Raw genomic sequence first — 15,768 nt, 5'->3', positions numbered from 1 at the left:
GACTGTAGCTGCTGCTACAAGTGTAGCTGCTGTTAGGATCATTTGCAGGTTAAACCAGATTTTGCATTTCATGCTGTGCAAATGTGGCCAATGAATTCAGTACTTTGAATATGCAATTCACCATTTCATTTGAGAGCTTTAATTTTAATGTGTATAATCTTTTCTTTCTTGAAGGTAGTAAATTGAAAGGGCCTGTCCTTTCAAATGTTGTTAGTTGCGAAGTCGTGTCCGACCCATCGCGACCCTATGGACAATGTTCCTCCAGGCCTTCCTGTCCTCTACCATCTTCTGGAGTACATCTAAGCTCACGCCTACTGCTTCAATGACTCCATCCAGCCACCTCATTCTCTGTCGTCCCCTTCTTCTCTTGCCCTCAATCTTTCCCAGCATTAGGCTCTTCTCCAGTGAGTCCTTCCTTCTCATTAGGTGGCCAAAGTATTTGAGTTTTAGCTTCAGGATCTGGCCTTCTAAAGAGCAGTCAGGGTTGATCTCCTCTAGGACTGACCGGTTTGATCGCCTTGCAGTCCAAGGAACTCGCAGGAGTCTTCTCCAGCACCATAGTTCAAAGGCTTCAATTCTTTGGCGCTCAGCCTTTCTTATGGTCCAACTTTCACTGCCATACATTGCAACTGGGAAGACCATAGCCTTGACTATACGCACTTTTGTTGGCAGGGTGATGTCTCTGCTTTTTAGTGTGCTGTCTAGATTTGCCATGGCTTTCCTCCCCAGGAGCAAGCGTCTTTTAATTTCTTGGCTACAGTCCCCATCTGCAGTGATCTTGGAGCCCAGGAAAATAAAATCTGTCACTACCTCCATTTCTTCCCCATCTATTTGCCAGGAATTGAGAGGGCCAGATGCCATGATCTTGGTTTTCTTAATGTTTAGTTTCAACCCAAGTTTTGCACTCTCCTTCTTCACCCGCAACACGAGGCTCTTTAGTTCTTCTTCACTTTCTGCCATTAGAGTGGTATCATCTGCATATCTTTGGTTGTTGATGTTTCTTCCGGCAATCTTAATTCCAACTTTTGATTCATCTAGCCCTGCCTTTCTCATGATGTGCTCTGCATATAAGTTAAATAGGCAAGGCGACAGTATACAGCCTTGCCGGACTCCTTTCCCAATTTTGAACCAATCAGTGGTTCCGTGTCCAGTTCTCACTGTTGCTTTTTGGCCCGCATATAGATTTCTCAAGAGACAAATAAGATGGTCTGGTATGCCCATCTCTTTAAGGACTTGCCAGAGTTTGTTATGATCCACACAATCAAAGGCTTTAGCATAGTCAATGAAGCAGAAGTAGATGTTTTTCTGGAACTCTCTAGCTTTCTCCATGATCCAGCGTATGTTAGCAATTTGATCTCTAGTTCCTCTGCCTCTTCGAAATCCTGCCTGTACATCTGGTAGTTCTCGATCCACATACTGCTGGAGTCTAGCTTGTAGAATTTTAAGCATAACTTTACTAGCATGAGAAATGAGTGCAATGGTGCGATAGTTTGAACATTCTTTGGCACTGCCTTTCTTTGGAATTGGAATGTAAACTGATCTTTTCCAATCCTGTGGCCACTGTTGAGTTTTCCAAATTTGCTGGCAAATTGAGTGTAGCACTTTTAGTGCATCGTCTTTTAAAATTTTGAATAGCTCAGCTGGAATACTGTCACCTCCACTAGCTTTGTTGTTGCTCAGCTTTTCTAAGGCCCACTTCACTTCACATTCTAGGATGTCTGGCTCGAGGTCAGTGACCACCTCATTGTGATTATCAGGGACGTTAAGCTCATTCTTGTATAGTTCTTCTGTGTAATTTTGCCACCTCTTCTTAATCTCTTCTGCCTCTGTTAGGTCCCTGCCATTTTGGTCCTTTATCATGCCCATTTTTGCATGAAACGTTCCTTTCATCTCTCCAATTTTCTTGAAAAGATCTCTGGTCCTCCCTATTCTATTGTTTTCTTCTATTTCTTTGCATTGTTCATTTAAGAAGGCATTCTTATCTCTTCTAGCTATTCTTTGGAATTCTGCATTTAATTGGGCATATCTTTCTTTTTCTCCCTTGCCTTTCGCTTCCCTCCTTTCCTCAGCTATTTGCAAAGCTTCCTCAGACAGCCATTTTGCTTTCTTGCAATTCTTTTTCTTTGGGATGGTTTTGGTTGCTACCTGTTGTACAATGTTGCGAACCTCTGTCCATAGTTCTTCAGGTACTCTGTCTATCAGATCTAATTCCTTAAATCTATTTGTCACCTCTACTGTATATTCAACAGGGATATGATTTAATTCATACCTGACTGGCCTAGCGCTTTTCCCTACTTTCTTTAATTTAAGCCTAAACTTTGCAACAAGAAGCTCATGGTCTGAGCCACAGTCAGCTCCTGGTCTTGTTTTTATTGACTGTATAGAGCTTCTCCATCTTTGGCTGCAGAGCATATAGTCAATCTGATTTCTGTGTTGACCGTCTGGTGATGTCCATGTGTAAAGCCGTCTCTTGGGTTGTTGGAAAAGGGTGTTTGCTATGACCATCGTATTCTCTTGACAGTCCTTTCAAATATGTTCTGCCAAATGGAATTTGATTGGATATTATATCAATAACTCACCCTGATCCCTTTCCCCATTTTTCAGCATGGAAGCAATTTGACCCTGAAAGAAGATGCTAATGTCGAAGAGAAAGCACAAGTTTTTGAACATCAGAAATACATATATGGAAATTTCATTGAAAAATTATGGGCCTATTTAACCATTCAACAGCTATTAGAAAAGTCGTGAGTGATTATCTTTGCACATTTGGGGGGACGGTAACTCAAAGAAAATACTTTCTTTTAAATCTCCTCGGACAAGCGCTGGCTCTTCGGCTTTGAAACGGAGATGAGCACCGGCCCCTAGAGTCGGAAACGACTAGCACGCATGTGCGGGGGAACCTTTACCTTTTTTTAACTCAAGTAGTTAGTGCTTGAGTTCACAAAGGTGCTGGTCACGTACTAATTTCAGTTCTGTTATTCATTCCTGTTTCACTCTTAGTCTATCTTGTCCTTCAGCTTGCTTCACTTTGTGTCTCAGTGAGAAAATATGTATATTCCAAACCACATCTTAAAAAATCCTGATTTACATATAGAATCAGCGGAAACTATGCTCTGTGTTTCAGCATTTTGGAGCAAGGAACAGGGAAAAAAAATCTGGAAAACCAAGCATTAAACCTCTCCTTGAAGTACAGCTTTGTAACACCCTTGACTTCCATGGTGGTCACTACACCAGATGCTAAAGAGTTGGTTAAGAAACCAACAGAACAAGGTAAAAACCCACATCATTTTTTCTGTGTGCAATATGAACCTCGGAATAGATTGCTGGCCATTTCATTGTCTTCTGAATTTCAATCATTTGCTAGAAGAATGACCGGGACAATGTTTATGAGGATATCTGTAAGAGCTGCCGTGATGAATTAAGAATTCTGAAATAAAAACATGCGAATTATGGTGTGTGAGAGCATAAATATAGTATCAGTGACGTTCACACTGAATACAGTATATATATTTCAAGTGTTAACTGATTACCATGAAACAGGATTGAGATTTTTCTAACATTATTTTTATTTTCTTTGAGGAAATATTTTTATTTTTTTAAAAAAAAACAAAACCCTAATCCTATTCCTTGTTTACTCAATAATATAACCAGAAATAGATCAAGCTATTTTCTGTATTGTGGTTTTATTAAATATAAACTGAATTTTCTTTAGATGAACTAGATTGATTCACATATTAGATTATTTCAAAATAAAACTGAACTGTGTTCTATCCACTTTCTTTTTATACTAAATATATTTTTGTACTATTTTTTTTTAAAAAGGATTAATAAATAGAATGGAAACCAGAAGATTATAGCTGAAAGCTTTGTTATTTTCATTGCCTATCTTGCCACTGTAGTTATTCCTAAATTCCTAGGTTATGTTCTATAAATACTATAAGAACAGATTGTGTGTTGTGATTGTGATTGTAGTTCATAATGTTACAAAGTCTCTTGATGGAATTCTGTGATTCAGAATTCTGAATTAGACTGCCAAAGATTTGGTAAACTAATAAGGTGATGAGATGCAGTTTGGTCTAGTAGTTAAGGCCCCAGGCTAGAAACCAGGAGACTGTGAGTTCAAATCCTACTTTTGCCATGAAAGCCAGCTGGGTGACCTTGGTCCAATCCTTCTCTCTCAGCCCACCCACTTGACAGGGTTTTTGCTATGGGAAAACTAGGAGCAGGAAGATTTTTGGATATGTTTACCACCCTGTTATTTGTAAAAATAATAAAAGCGGGATACAAAATGAAAATAATAATAATTAAAATAATAATGGGTTTTCTATTGAATCAGGAGGATCTAAGTTCTGTTAACCATAAAACTGACCAGTCTACTTCAAAACAGTTGTAATCTTTCAGCATAAATAATCTCAGAGGTGGGTGAGCATGTTCTTTTTCTTACCCAAGGGGACAGTTCTGAGAATTGAGAATCTAGAAAATGATGAAAAATGAAGCCCACTTTGAAATAAAGTTGATATTATTACTGTCATTTCTTTGTCTAGATAATGAGAAATTCCAGAAAAGAAATCCAGGACTTGCTGGAAATTTACATTCCTTTAGCCACCCATCCCGTGGTATGTTTTATATTTTAGAAATATAGTGCCAGTTTTTATTTCTGACAATTTTTCCCATCATAAAACCCACCTAACATCAGGATTCTTTCATAGGTACACGACTATTGGTTTCTACAAGTTCCAGGCTTAGGGGTCCTTCTGCGGCTCTGACTCAAACACTTGATCACCCAGGTATTTTGTCATCTTAAGTCTAACAAAAATTACTGTTCAGGCTGATAGTTTGATCAGGCTGTTGCCTATATTTTTGTGAAGTGGGTTGCGCATGACATCCTCTCCAGTCGGTAATGAAATCCAAAAAGCTATTTCAGTAAGAAACCTAGGCTTTTCTTAATGCATGTTTTGAAATATTCAAAATAAAAGGCAAAGCTTTGGTTATTTTCAACAGAAGTTACTTTTTTGTAACAAATGAAACAGTGGTGATATGAAAATATTCTATCAATATTATTTTCATATGTTACAAATGTGCATGCATCAGTAGATGTAGATTATGCCTTAGGCCACATTATAAATAGAGCCCTTCATTTAGGAACCTGGTTGGGAAGAAGGGCGGCATATTAATTTAATAAATTAATAATTGTTCCCCTTTCTACAATATCATTTCATTTCCCTCCCTTATTTCTGCCCTATAATCATTTTTTAGACAATACTTCTGATACATGACCATAGAAAGACAACTGCCATAAAATTGGGCATAGTCATCTGTGATCTGTTTAACACCATCACAATTTATGACCAAAATTTAATTATAGTCATAAGTCAAAGACTATCTGTACAAGAGAGTAGGCAGGCACACAAATTTGGAATTTAGCAAAGTACTCATTGCTTTAATTGTGTATTCCTCATTGTGCCTGCTTACTCTATTAAAATAAGAGCATGTTATCTGGACTGAGTTTGATCCTGTTTCCCCTGATGATGTGGACAGGATCATGGGGAGGCTGAGCACCACCACCTGTTTGTTGGATCTGTGCCCCTCCTGGCTAGCTTATGCAGCCCGGGAGGGGACACGAGGCTGGTTCCATGCAGTAATAACTGCTTCTTTGAAGGAGGGTGTCTTCCCTGCCGCCTTGAAGGAGGCGGTAGTGAGACCCCTCCTCAAGAAGCCTGCCCTGGACTCGGCTGTTTTAAATAACTATTGTCCAGTCTCCAACCTTCGCTTTTTGGCGAAGGTTGTTGAGAGTGTGGTGGCGCATCAGCTTCCTCTGTTCCTGGAGGAAACTGATTATCTGGACCCGTACCAATCGGGTTTCAGGCCCGGATACAGCACGGAGACGGCATTGGTCGCGCTGGTGAATGATCTCTGGCGGGCTCGGGACAGGGGTTGTTCCTCTGTCCTGGTCCTATTAGATCTCTCAGCGGCTTTTGATACCATCGACCATGGTATCCTACTGCGGTGTCTCAGGGGGTTGGGAGTGGGGGGCACTGTTTTACAGTGGATCTGCTCCTACCTCCTGGGCCGCTCACAGTCGGTGTTGACAGGAGGGCAGAGATCCGCCCCGAGGCCTCTCATTTGTCGAGTTCCTCAGGGGTCGGTTCTCTCGCCCCTCCTGTTCAACATCTATATGAAGCTGGGTGAGATCATTCGTGGTTTCGGGGTGGGGTATCACCAGTACGCTGATGATACCCAACTTTTTCTTTCCACCCCGAACCAACCCAGCGATGCCCTCGCCGTGATGTCCCGGTGCCTGGAGGCGGTCCAGGTCTGGATGGGGAGAAACAGGCTTCGTCTCAATCCCGCCAAGACTGAGTGGCTGTGCATATCGGCATCTCGGGTCAACCAGACTATTCCATCTTTAACGATGGGGGGTGAGGTGTCACCCCCCGTTGATAGGGCTCACAACTTGGGCGTCCTCCTGGATTCATGACTCAATTTTGAAGACCATATAGGAGCCGTGACCAGGGGGGCTTTTGCCCAGGTTCGCCTGGTGCGCCAGTTGCGACCCTATCTCGACCGGGATGCCCTACGCACAGTCACTCATGCGCTCATGACCTCCCATTTAGACTACTGCAATGCTCTCTACATGGGGCTGCCCTTGAAGACCACTCGGAGGCTTCAGCTGGTGCAGAATGCGGCCGTGTGAGTTGTGATGGGGGTTTCCCGATACTCCCATGTAACACCTCTACTCCGCGAGCTGCATTGGCTTCCGGTTGCCCTCCGGGTGAGATTCAAGGTGCTGGTGATGACCTATAAAGCCCTAAATGGCTTGGGTCCGGGATATCTGAGGGAACACCTGCTGCCGGCATCAACTTCCCTTCGTCCAGTGCGCTCCCACAGGGAGGGTCTTCTCAGGGTGCCACCGGTAAGAGATTGCCGGCGGGTAACACCCAGGGATAGGGCCTTCTCAGTGGGGGCGCCTGCCCTTTGGAACCAGCTGCCAGTGGAGCTGAGGACTGCCCCCGACCTCCGTTCATTCCGCCGGGGCCTGAAGAGCTGGCTCTTCGAGCTCTCTGGCCCAGGCTGAGGATTAATCTTATTTTAACTGGGGTTTTATTTAGGCAGGGACACATATATATTTTTTTAAAAAAATTGTTTTTAACTTTTGTATTTTGGTTTTTTAATCACCCTGTAAACCGCCCTGAGTCCTTCGGGAAAGGGCGGTATATAAATGTAATAAAATAAAATAAATAAATAATTATTATAATCCCTTCCTCTTCAGTCTCTCTATTCTGCAAGGGAGGAAAAAACATACTTGAGGCACAGGACCACACATCCTGGCTACAATGGTGATCCTGTGACTGAGGAATACTGCAGAGTTTGTTAATATGGGGGACTGTTTCTAAAATTATTATTTTAGCACCACTGTAACTTCCAATGGTTACTAAACAAGGAAGTCAGCAAGTAAGGATTACCAGGTCTTAATCTGATTTTAGTACTTTGTCTCTATGTATATCTATGCAAATTTGTGGGAAACAACATTTATTAATAGTATACATATATTATCTCTCCCTCTGTATATGTGTGTCTGTGCGCGCGCAGATAAATGTGTTTGTGGCAGGTGGAGGGGTGCTTCTTATCTTACCAGTAAAACTGAGACTAGGATTGGTAAGAAATAAATATAATTCTTGTTTTAGATAATGAATTGCTATTCTATGTATTAGAATAAAGTAAAAGACAAAAATGAGCCATCTTCATTAACATGTACACTTCTGCAGGTGATACAGTCTTTAAATCATCAAGGACATATTTGAAGGATCGGAGACCAAAGTCAAGAATGGAAGTGCATTATGACTTTACAACGTTAAAGTCAGAAACGCATGGTCAGTGTCAACGGATTGCCCATATGCAGAAATAGATTGATACAATATCAATAGGTGTCAATGGTTCTGCTATGCAGATAGAGACTTTTGACCATTTCATTTGGGTTAGAATCCCAGTTCAAAAATGCTTTGGCATGTTTAAGGCAAATTACAAAACTTGATCAACTCCCCGACCCTTTGGAATGCCCATCTGGATGCTGGCAGCCCTGCCTGTAATTGACAAGACTAAGCAGTTTCACCCTAACCGTTGGCTTTTGTTTGCCTCCCAGTGTCAAGCTACAAAGATTGCTTGTGCTAGGATAGCCATGCCACTTCTAGCTAAATTACAAGGGGAGAGGGGAACGTATGGAATGCATAAGTGGTTTATATCCCTATGGGAAGCAAGAACCTAGGAGCTATGTTATGGTGAGCAGAGTCATAACCACTGCCTGGAGACTAACTGGACAGTGTGACCTGAGAGGGGAGGGAAGACTTTACTCTTTTAATTATTTTTCTTGCACCATATTGCCAGGGCTGTTTTTCTATTCATTAGTGCCGGTATGCTGTACTTGATAAAGTTTTGCATTAAAGATTGGAATATTGCAGGTGTGCTAACTTCATTGGGATCATCAGCCAGAACCTTGACACACAGCCCCTCCCTCCCCTTTGGAATGCTCACCCCCCCATGCTGGGATAATTAGCAATGTTTGTATTTACATTCATTAGAGAGGAAGGGTTACAGCCCTGAGCACATCATGCAAACAGCCAGTGTATTATTCCCTATTTGTGCGGTGCTTATTCTCTTGTAACCTCTTCATCTCCAATTTCTTCATTCTGAGAGGGGGTAAGAGGGGGTACAAAAGAACAGGTCAGGCACAGGAGAGATTATGTAAAGAGATCATTTTTTCCTTCCCCTCCCCCCCCCTTGTGTAAGCAATCTCTCCTTTCTGTAAAGTGGGGGGGAAAACAAGCAATGAATCTGTACTTCATTAATCTTAAAGTAGACACTATTATTTTAAGAATAATATTAGCATCAGAGTAGAAAAACCATAGGATTATTATTTATTAAATTTATATGCCACCCCTCTCACCACTAAGGTGTCTCTAGATATCCTTTTGAAGCATCTCAAATGGTGTATTTAATCTACTGCAGCAAAACAGCAGAGGGAAAGCAATTGAGGCTGTCAGTTTACTTCGTCTTCATATGTTTTGACTCCATAAGTGCAACTTGGGTTTAAATTACAGTGAACATATTTTCTTGATAGGAAAAAAAATGACAAACCTGAAAAGGAAGCAAATATGAAAGAGGTTCATAAGGATTTAAAAGTGTTTGTGTTTATATGCTTCACAAAGGAAAATTCAAGAGCAAAATTAAGAAAATAAAACATTAAACTAAATGAACCTAAACAAGGACAGTTTTCTGAAATAAAGGTCGTATCGCACTGTAGCCTAAGTGGACCATGCCAGCTCATTAACAGGATATTTTATTTTTTTACTGAGTGAAAAATCCTGACTTTTAGGATGCTGTGCATGGTCATTTGATGAAACAAATTACCCCCATGAAGAATTTGACAGCTCTGTTAATTAATATTTAGTAAACTTTTGCAGCCTGCTGTTGACACTAATTATAATTAGCTCAATTTTGTCAGTCATAAGGCTTAGCTAAGATATTAGGGATCTTGGAGAATTTCACAAATCAGTATAAAATACATACTAATAATTACTTTTCTTTCCAGGATTTTCTGGGACTGTAGATCCCCATTTCCTTTTTCAACAACCTCATGAAAAATTTTTAGTTTGTGTAACTTTTAGTCATCAGCCAAAAACAACCTTAAATCTGTTGTCTGATCCAGAGAAAGGTAAGTGATTTCCATAAAGAATTGGGTAGATCTGAATATTCAAAGTTCTACGGGAATGTTTTCCTTGTAACAATCTATGAAAATCTATTCTTTTCTGATTCTTATTTTTGCTGACTGTTCTTTTCATCCCATTTCAGACAAATGCATTGTAACTTGTTGCAAATTCCAATATGTATATGTGGGTGTACTGACTTATCTTTGTTCCTAAATCCACTGATTATTTGTCATGTTTATTTTAAACGTTGGAGATTTCTATCAACTCTTTATTGATTGTCTTGTATTATATCTGCTGCACAGATGTAAAAAATATTTAGCAGCATTGGCATGATAGATTAATGCTTGTCAGCTATCTGGATAAAAAGAGATTTTGTAATTATTTGTGTAATGTAACTAAGTCATCTCCAAATTAAGCTTGACTGCTGGTGAATTTCATGGACATGTTTAAACATCTTTTCCCTGGAGGTAGATGTAGAAATAGTAGACATAGATATAGTGGACATAGATGTAGACGTAGAGAGCTTTTCTATCTAGCTAGTAATCTGTGGTTTTATGGTGGTCTCCCATCTAAATCCTAAATGGGTTAAACTCATCTTAGGTTTTAAGTCTAAATAAATTGAGCAAGGTAGTGCACTGAATTGGCAATCAGATTAACTAAAGAGCAATCTTGTGAGATTCAGATGTTTTTTATTCATTGTATGGCAATTTATATGGCAATTATTTCTGTACTAATGAATGTTAGGCAAGCACTAATACATTTCCTGAATGTTCCTTTACATATTTGTAGGGATCCAAGTGACTGGCAAGTTTGGTGAAAACAAGCATTTTACACAGTTTGAAATAATTTATCCGAGGCTTAACCTGGAACTAAATGTGTCAACAAAACAAATTACACTGAAAAGTAATGGCTCCAGTGACTCTTTTTTGTGGAATGACACAGAATCTTTAACAATTGAAGGGTAAACTTGTTGTTTTTAGTTTTCTTTTATAGACAATTGAAATCTCCAATCCCTAAAACGTAGTTTCTTTTGCATAATCTGTCAGACTGAAAGGTGTCCTTTCTTCCTCCCAGAAACAGTCCACATAAAATGAAAATCTTTGTATGTCAGGCTGCAATATTAATAATATTGAATTGGCTTTATTTTTTTACCTCCCTGGATATAGCTTTAAAACATTTTAGTGTAGCTTTAAAGCATTTTACTGTAATAGATGCTTCATAATATATCTTCAGAAATAATATCATATTCTTTAAACCCTTATGAGGCCTACTCTATTAGGAATCTGCCACTATGCAGCTTTCTTAAAATTGGCTTATGATGTTTATACAATCTTGAGGAACAAGATTATACAATCTCAAGGAACAGTTAGTAAAATTGGCTTATACAATCCCAAGGAATTGTTTATACAAGCCCAAGGAATAGTTAGTAAAACTTTGAGTAAACCAATATGACCACTTGCTATTGCATTTGTAGGTAAAATTTCTCACCTCTAATTTACACTCCTTCATTAAGATAGAATTAAAGACTAATGCAGCCAATACAGCATTTGGTCAGTTTGTTATGGAAATATTTGAACATAGTCTCTTTTTGCATAATTTATCAGAGTAATAATTTAAGAATTTATGTTTGAGAATACAAATAAATTATTTGGATATTTGAGATGCATTGCTTAGATGGTTCCCATTCCAGCTAGACCCTCAGCTTGAAATTCAGTCTGATTAATCCTTCCATGTTGCAATTTTTAGTTCTTTGTTCCTTGGAAAAAGGTGGTGGTTTTAATTCATTTAAATAAAATGAAATTAAATCTAGGTGATATAAAAACTATAGTATCCTTTGTCTAATTTTTCAGTTGTTAACTAGATATTAGAAAGACTTACAATGCCTGAGATTTAATAGGATTCAAATTACCAGCTTCTTTTCAGTCTGATTTTTGCCCTTATTAGTGATTGAAACTGTTTTTGGTAATCCGATGTATGGCCATGATGGAAATAGAAACATGGCAATAGTATTGATCTTTCTGATGAATTAGCAGCTTTTAAAGATGGTGATCATACTGTCAGGATTAATACAACATCCTGTTTAAGTATACTGTATATACTTGGAATTTATTGCTCTATTATCTTTCTTCTGTGGTTCTTCTAGATTTAAATTTATATGAATGGTATTTGATACCCACATAAAATTAATCAGAAGGAGACAATGGAAATCCTAAACTGGTATCTGAAAACAATTCCAAATTGATAAAGGCAAATCATATACAATTCTGATTTCTCTTGATTGTTTCTAAGTCAGCTTTGTTTCTAAGTCAGCTTTACCTATGTAATTGTTTCATGTTGCCTTCTATAGTATCTTTATTTATTTTTCTCTTTTTTTAAAAAAAGGTGGGGGATGTGGATAGTTATTTGATAAATATCCATCAAACAGATGGGGGAAACAGTTGAGATTTTGCCTTCTCCCTACAGTCACAAATCTAGAGTAAGCTATTTAAGACTCTTTAATAAAAGCATAAGATGTAAGCCTGAAAACAAGAAGTGATTTTTGGGTTTTTTGTGTGTGGTTTTTTTAAATCATCCTCTTTTTGTTGTAGTAGATGATGCCTTCCATCAATGGAGGGACAACAATTAAAAACTGCCTTTAAAGTGTTGCTTGAATAAGCATTTTCTAATTTTCTGTAAGGCCATTGTGCTGGAAACTGCTGTGTAAATTACTTCCGGGAACTATACAGTATAAGGGATATATAATAAGAAACAAATGCAAAAAAAATCATTTACATATGGTTTATTAAAATTGTGTTTGCCAATAACAGTATGAGCAATATTAAATTACTACATCAGCATGACAAATTGTCAAAGGAATATTAGGAAATAATACAATTTGTTCTGTCTTAGGCTAAACATTACACTGACAAGTGGAGAAAGTCTCTTTCTGTCAGGACCAGACAACATTGTGACCAAAATTTTCTATATACCTCCTCCACTGGATCGGCTTGGGTTGTACTTTGAGAATAGCAATTCCTTTTCTAAACAAGTTACTGGACTTCTTGGTAAGTATTTAACTACTGCTGTTGACTACAGTAATACAATTTGGAATTAAATTTGGCTTTTTAATATGATCATAGTATCCACAAAGCACCTTATCCACGTTATCTTGCTAGTCTTGCTAGATAACCCTTTGAGGTACATGAGCATTAAAAAGATAAATTTGCCCTTGAATCAGTGTTGACTTTTAGTGACTTCATGAACATATAAATAAGTTTTCTTATAAAAAGAAGCTTCCTAGTGATTCAGAAGAGTACAAAGACTGCATCTATAGAAGCGCTTATTTCTTCAGAGTGAGGAAAAAGAAAACTGGATTGTTTCCTTTTTCATTTCTCGTTTTGAGAAATATATCTTTGCCTCTATTTACATTATTTTTTAATCAAGGCTTCCTGATCACAGTGTTTTGTAATAAAGATATTGATGTAGTAAATCAGAGCCAATCCTAGTGCTCTTTGGAAACTGCCTTCCAGGGTTACAAATGGTGTGTGTGTGTGTGTGTGTGTAAAATTTGTGGGATTTGGAGAATAAAACACAACAAGTTTGTTGAACACTCTGGATGTTCAAGTTCTTGTGTAATTGTTTGCTGCTCATCATTGCTCAATTGTTTGTTGCTCAATCATTTACCCTCTGTGAGTTTGGTCTCAGCTGAGCAGAGAACAAACATGTCTTGTATAGTTTTTCATTAATCATTCTCCCTACTCTTGGCACTTGAAATAGTCCATCTTCACCTAGAAAAATAATAATAATGTTTGATATTTTTATTCAAATTGGCAAACAAGCAATAAATGGAAGAGGAAGGAAATACATAATTCCCCTGAAATTTGAAATAAAATAAATAAACAAGCTTGTGGCCTATAACAGAAACTACTGCATTTTTTTTCTTGTGAAATTTGTCAGGGTTTATTCTCTAATAAGGGATTAGCAGCCTTCCAAATTTTTAAAATGAGAAATTTAAAGCCACTTATTATTTCCAATCACAGTCCGAACATATGTGTTGAAGGTTTTCATCAAACTATGAAAGCAATATCATGGTATCGTGATTCATAACATATATGTATCACAATACACCGACTGTATGTTGTGGAGCCTGCATTGTGATAGTGCAATATGGCTTTTGTCATTTGTTCATCCCATGCATGTCTCTGAGTCAATCAGAGATTTGCATTTTTAAATCAAGATCTGAATTCACACCTGAAATAGAAGTAGGCATTCTTTTAAATAATCCAAGATGGGCAGCTTAACCTACCCCAAACTGCAACTAAGTACCAGCATAGAAGTGAGAGGACATGATTGCAAGCTATTTCGTAGACTGTTTCATTTAAATGTGAGAATTGCTTCATGGAAGATGTTAGAAATTCTGTTAATATGTAGCTCTACAGAACAAACAGAATATTCAGTCACTATGTGCTTTCCTGCTTAATTGTTTTTTAACTGTAACAGGAAAGAGGAAACTTCACTTAGAACAAAAAGGACATAGAGCAGACATGTCAAACTCGTGACATCATGTGACGTCGTGAGATGTATCTGGACTGTTTTGCCATTGCCGGCAATGGGGTGGGGGTGGCTTCCAGATGACACATCCAATAGTTTGACACCCCTGACATAGAGTAAATACCATAGATCCAAACTTGTAAATACTGCTATCCACTGGCTAAATACTACTGTAATTATTGCATAAAATACATTCCAACAAAATGTATTCAAGCAGAGGATAAAGCCAAATCTATTGCCTGCACTGATTATGATGGTCTTGGAGAAGACTATATGGCACACTCTAGCCATGGGTGAAGCTTCTGAATAGAAAAGTAATTTCAAAATTAACTAGTAGCACAATAGTGCATCAAAATTCCAGAAATGTTTATATCTCAGGGGCTCCCAACCCCCGGTCCATGGACCGGTACCGGGACACAGCATGACAGAAACCGGTCCACACAAACAAGCAAGACCCATCTGTGGGATGCAGGCAGTACATGAAAACAAGTCCCCTCCAGTCTGCAGAAAAACTCTCTCCACGGAACCAGTCCCTGGTGCTCAAAAGGTTGGGGACCTCTGTCATAACTCATAAATGTAAGAGTTAGTTGAAAAAGCACAACAAAAGTGTTCTGAAGTTTAGATTGTAGCTTTGAATTGCTATGGGCTGATTAAAATATAATCCCAAAATATGCAGTTAAAATGCTGAATGATTCATTGATCATAACTACTTAAAGAAAAGCAAAGGGAAAATATTTAACAGACCTCAAATGTGACAGATTTAAGCAGAATGTAATCTGCCTCTAGATTGTCTAGGCTATTACATTAAAAATTGTAATTGTGTGTTTGTGTCTTTTTGTGTTTTCCAGGTCAGTTTTTCACTAATACATCTTTTGAAATACATTCTGGCCAAGTAAGATTCATTTCTGTACAGGGACAGCTCTATGTATCCACCAGGTGAGAGAAACCAAAAAGTACTTACCGTATATACTTGAGTATAAGCCGACTCGAGTATAAGCCGAGACCCCCATTTTCACCCCCAAAAACTGGAAAAAGTTCGTGACTCGAGTATAAGCCGATCCGCCGTTCTGCAAGCCTCCGCCGCCAGCAGAGGCTCGATCCGCCATTTTGCAAGCCTGAATACACAGGAATACCCTGTGTGGCCGCGGCTCTCGGGGAAGCCCTGGCTGTCCGCTTCCTCGTTCCACGCTGCCATTCGGGGCCCGCGCGTTCCCTGGGCAAATCGCGGCGCCCAGCAGGCGAGGAAACACGCCCGCTCCAGTCGCCCCCCCTTCCCTCAGGAGACGCGAAGCAAGTGACCGCCCGGAACTTACCGAGGACTTGCGCGCGGCCGAGGCTTCGGTGCTTCCAGGATCGCGCGCACCTCTCCCAAGCCGCCGCCGTCCGGAGACCTGCCGAAGTTTGGGGAGATTTGGGGAGGTGCGCGCGCACCTCCCCAAACCTCCCCAAACGTCAGCAGGTCTCCGGATCTCCGTGCCTTGCCTGCCTGCTTCTTTCGCTCACCCGTGCTTTCTCTCCCCATCGCTCACCCGTG

At 39.3% G+C, this 15,768-nt stretch overlaps 1 protein-coding gene across 1 annotated transcript in view; it reads left to right on the top strand.

The window, feature by feature from the left end:
- LOC308662913 (inter-alpha-trypsin inhibitor heavy chain H4-like) overlaps positions 1-15,174 on the top strand; it is a gene marked incomplete at both ends in the record, with an annotated part of 49,396 nt that extends 34,222 nt beyond the window's left edge. Inside the window, 6 exons of the mRNA XM_081319057.1 lie at positions 2,605-2,744; positions 3,125-3,270; positions 9,587-9,709; positions 10,494-10,665; positions 12,594-12,748; positions 15,083-15,174. Coding sequence (XP_081175183.1) covers positions 2,605-2,744; positions 3,125-3,270; positions 9,587-9,709; positions 10,494-10,665; positions 12,594-12,748; positions 15,083-15,174 — 828 coding nt within the window. The remainder of the gene's footprint in view (positions 1-2,604; positions 2,745-3,124; positions 3,271-9,586; positions 9,710-10,493; positions 10,666-12,593; positions 12,749-15,082) is intronic.
- Positions 15,175-15,768: the final 594 nt, after the last annotated feature.

The sequence above is a fragment of the Vipera berus genome (genome assembly GCF_964194415.1).
Source record: "Vipera berus genome assembly, chromosome: 2".
NCBI classification, from domain to species: Eukaryota; Metazoa; Chordata; class Lepidosauria; order Squamata; family Viperidae; genus Vipera; species Vipera berus.
The sequence above is the reverse complement of the archived record's forward strand: the minus strand, read 5'-3'. Positions and strand labels throughout refer to the sequence as shown.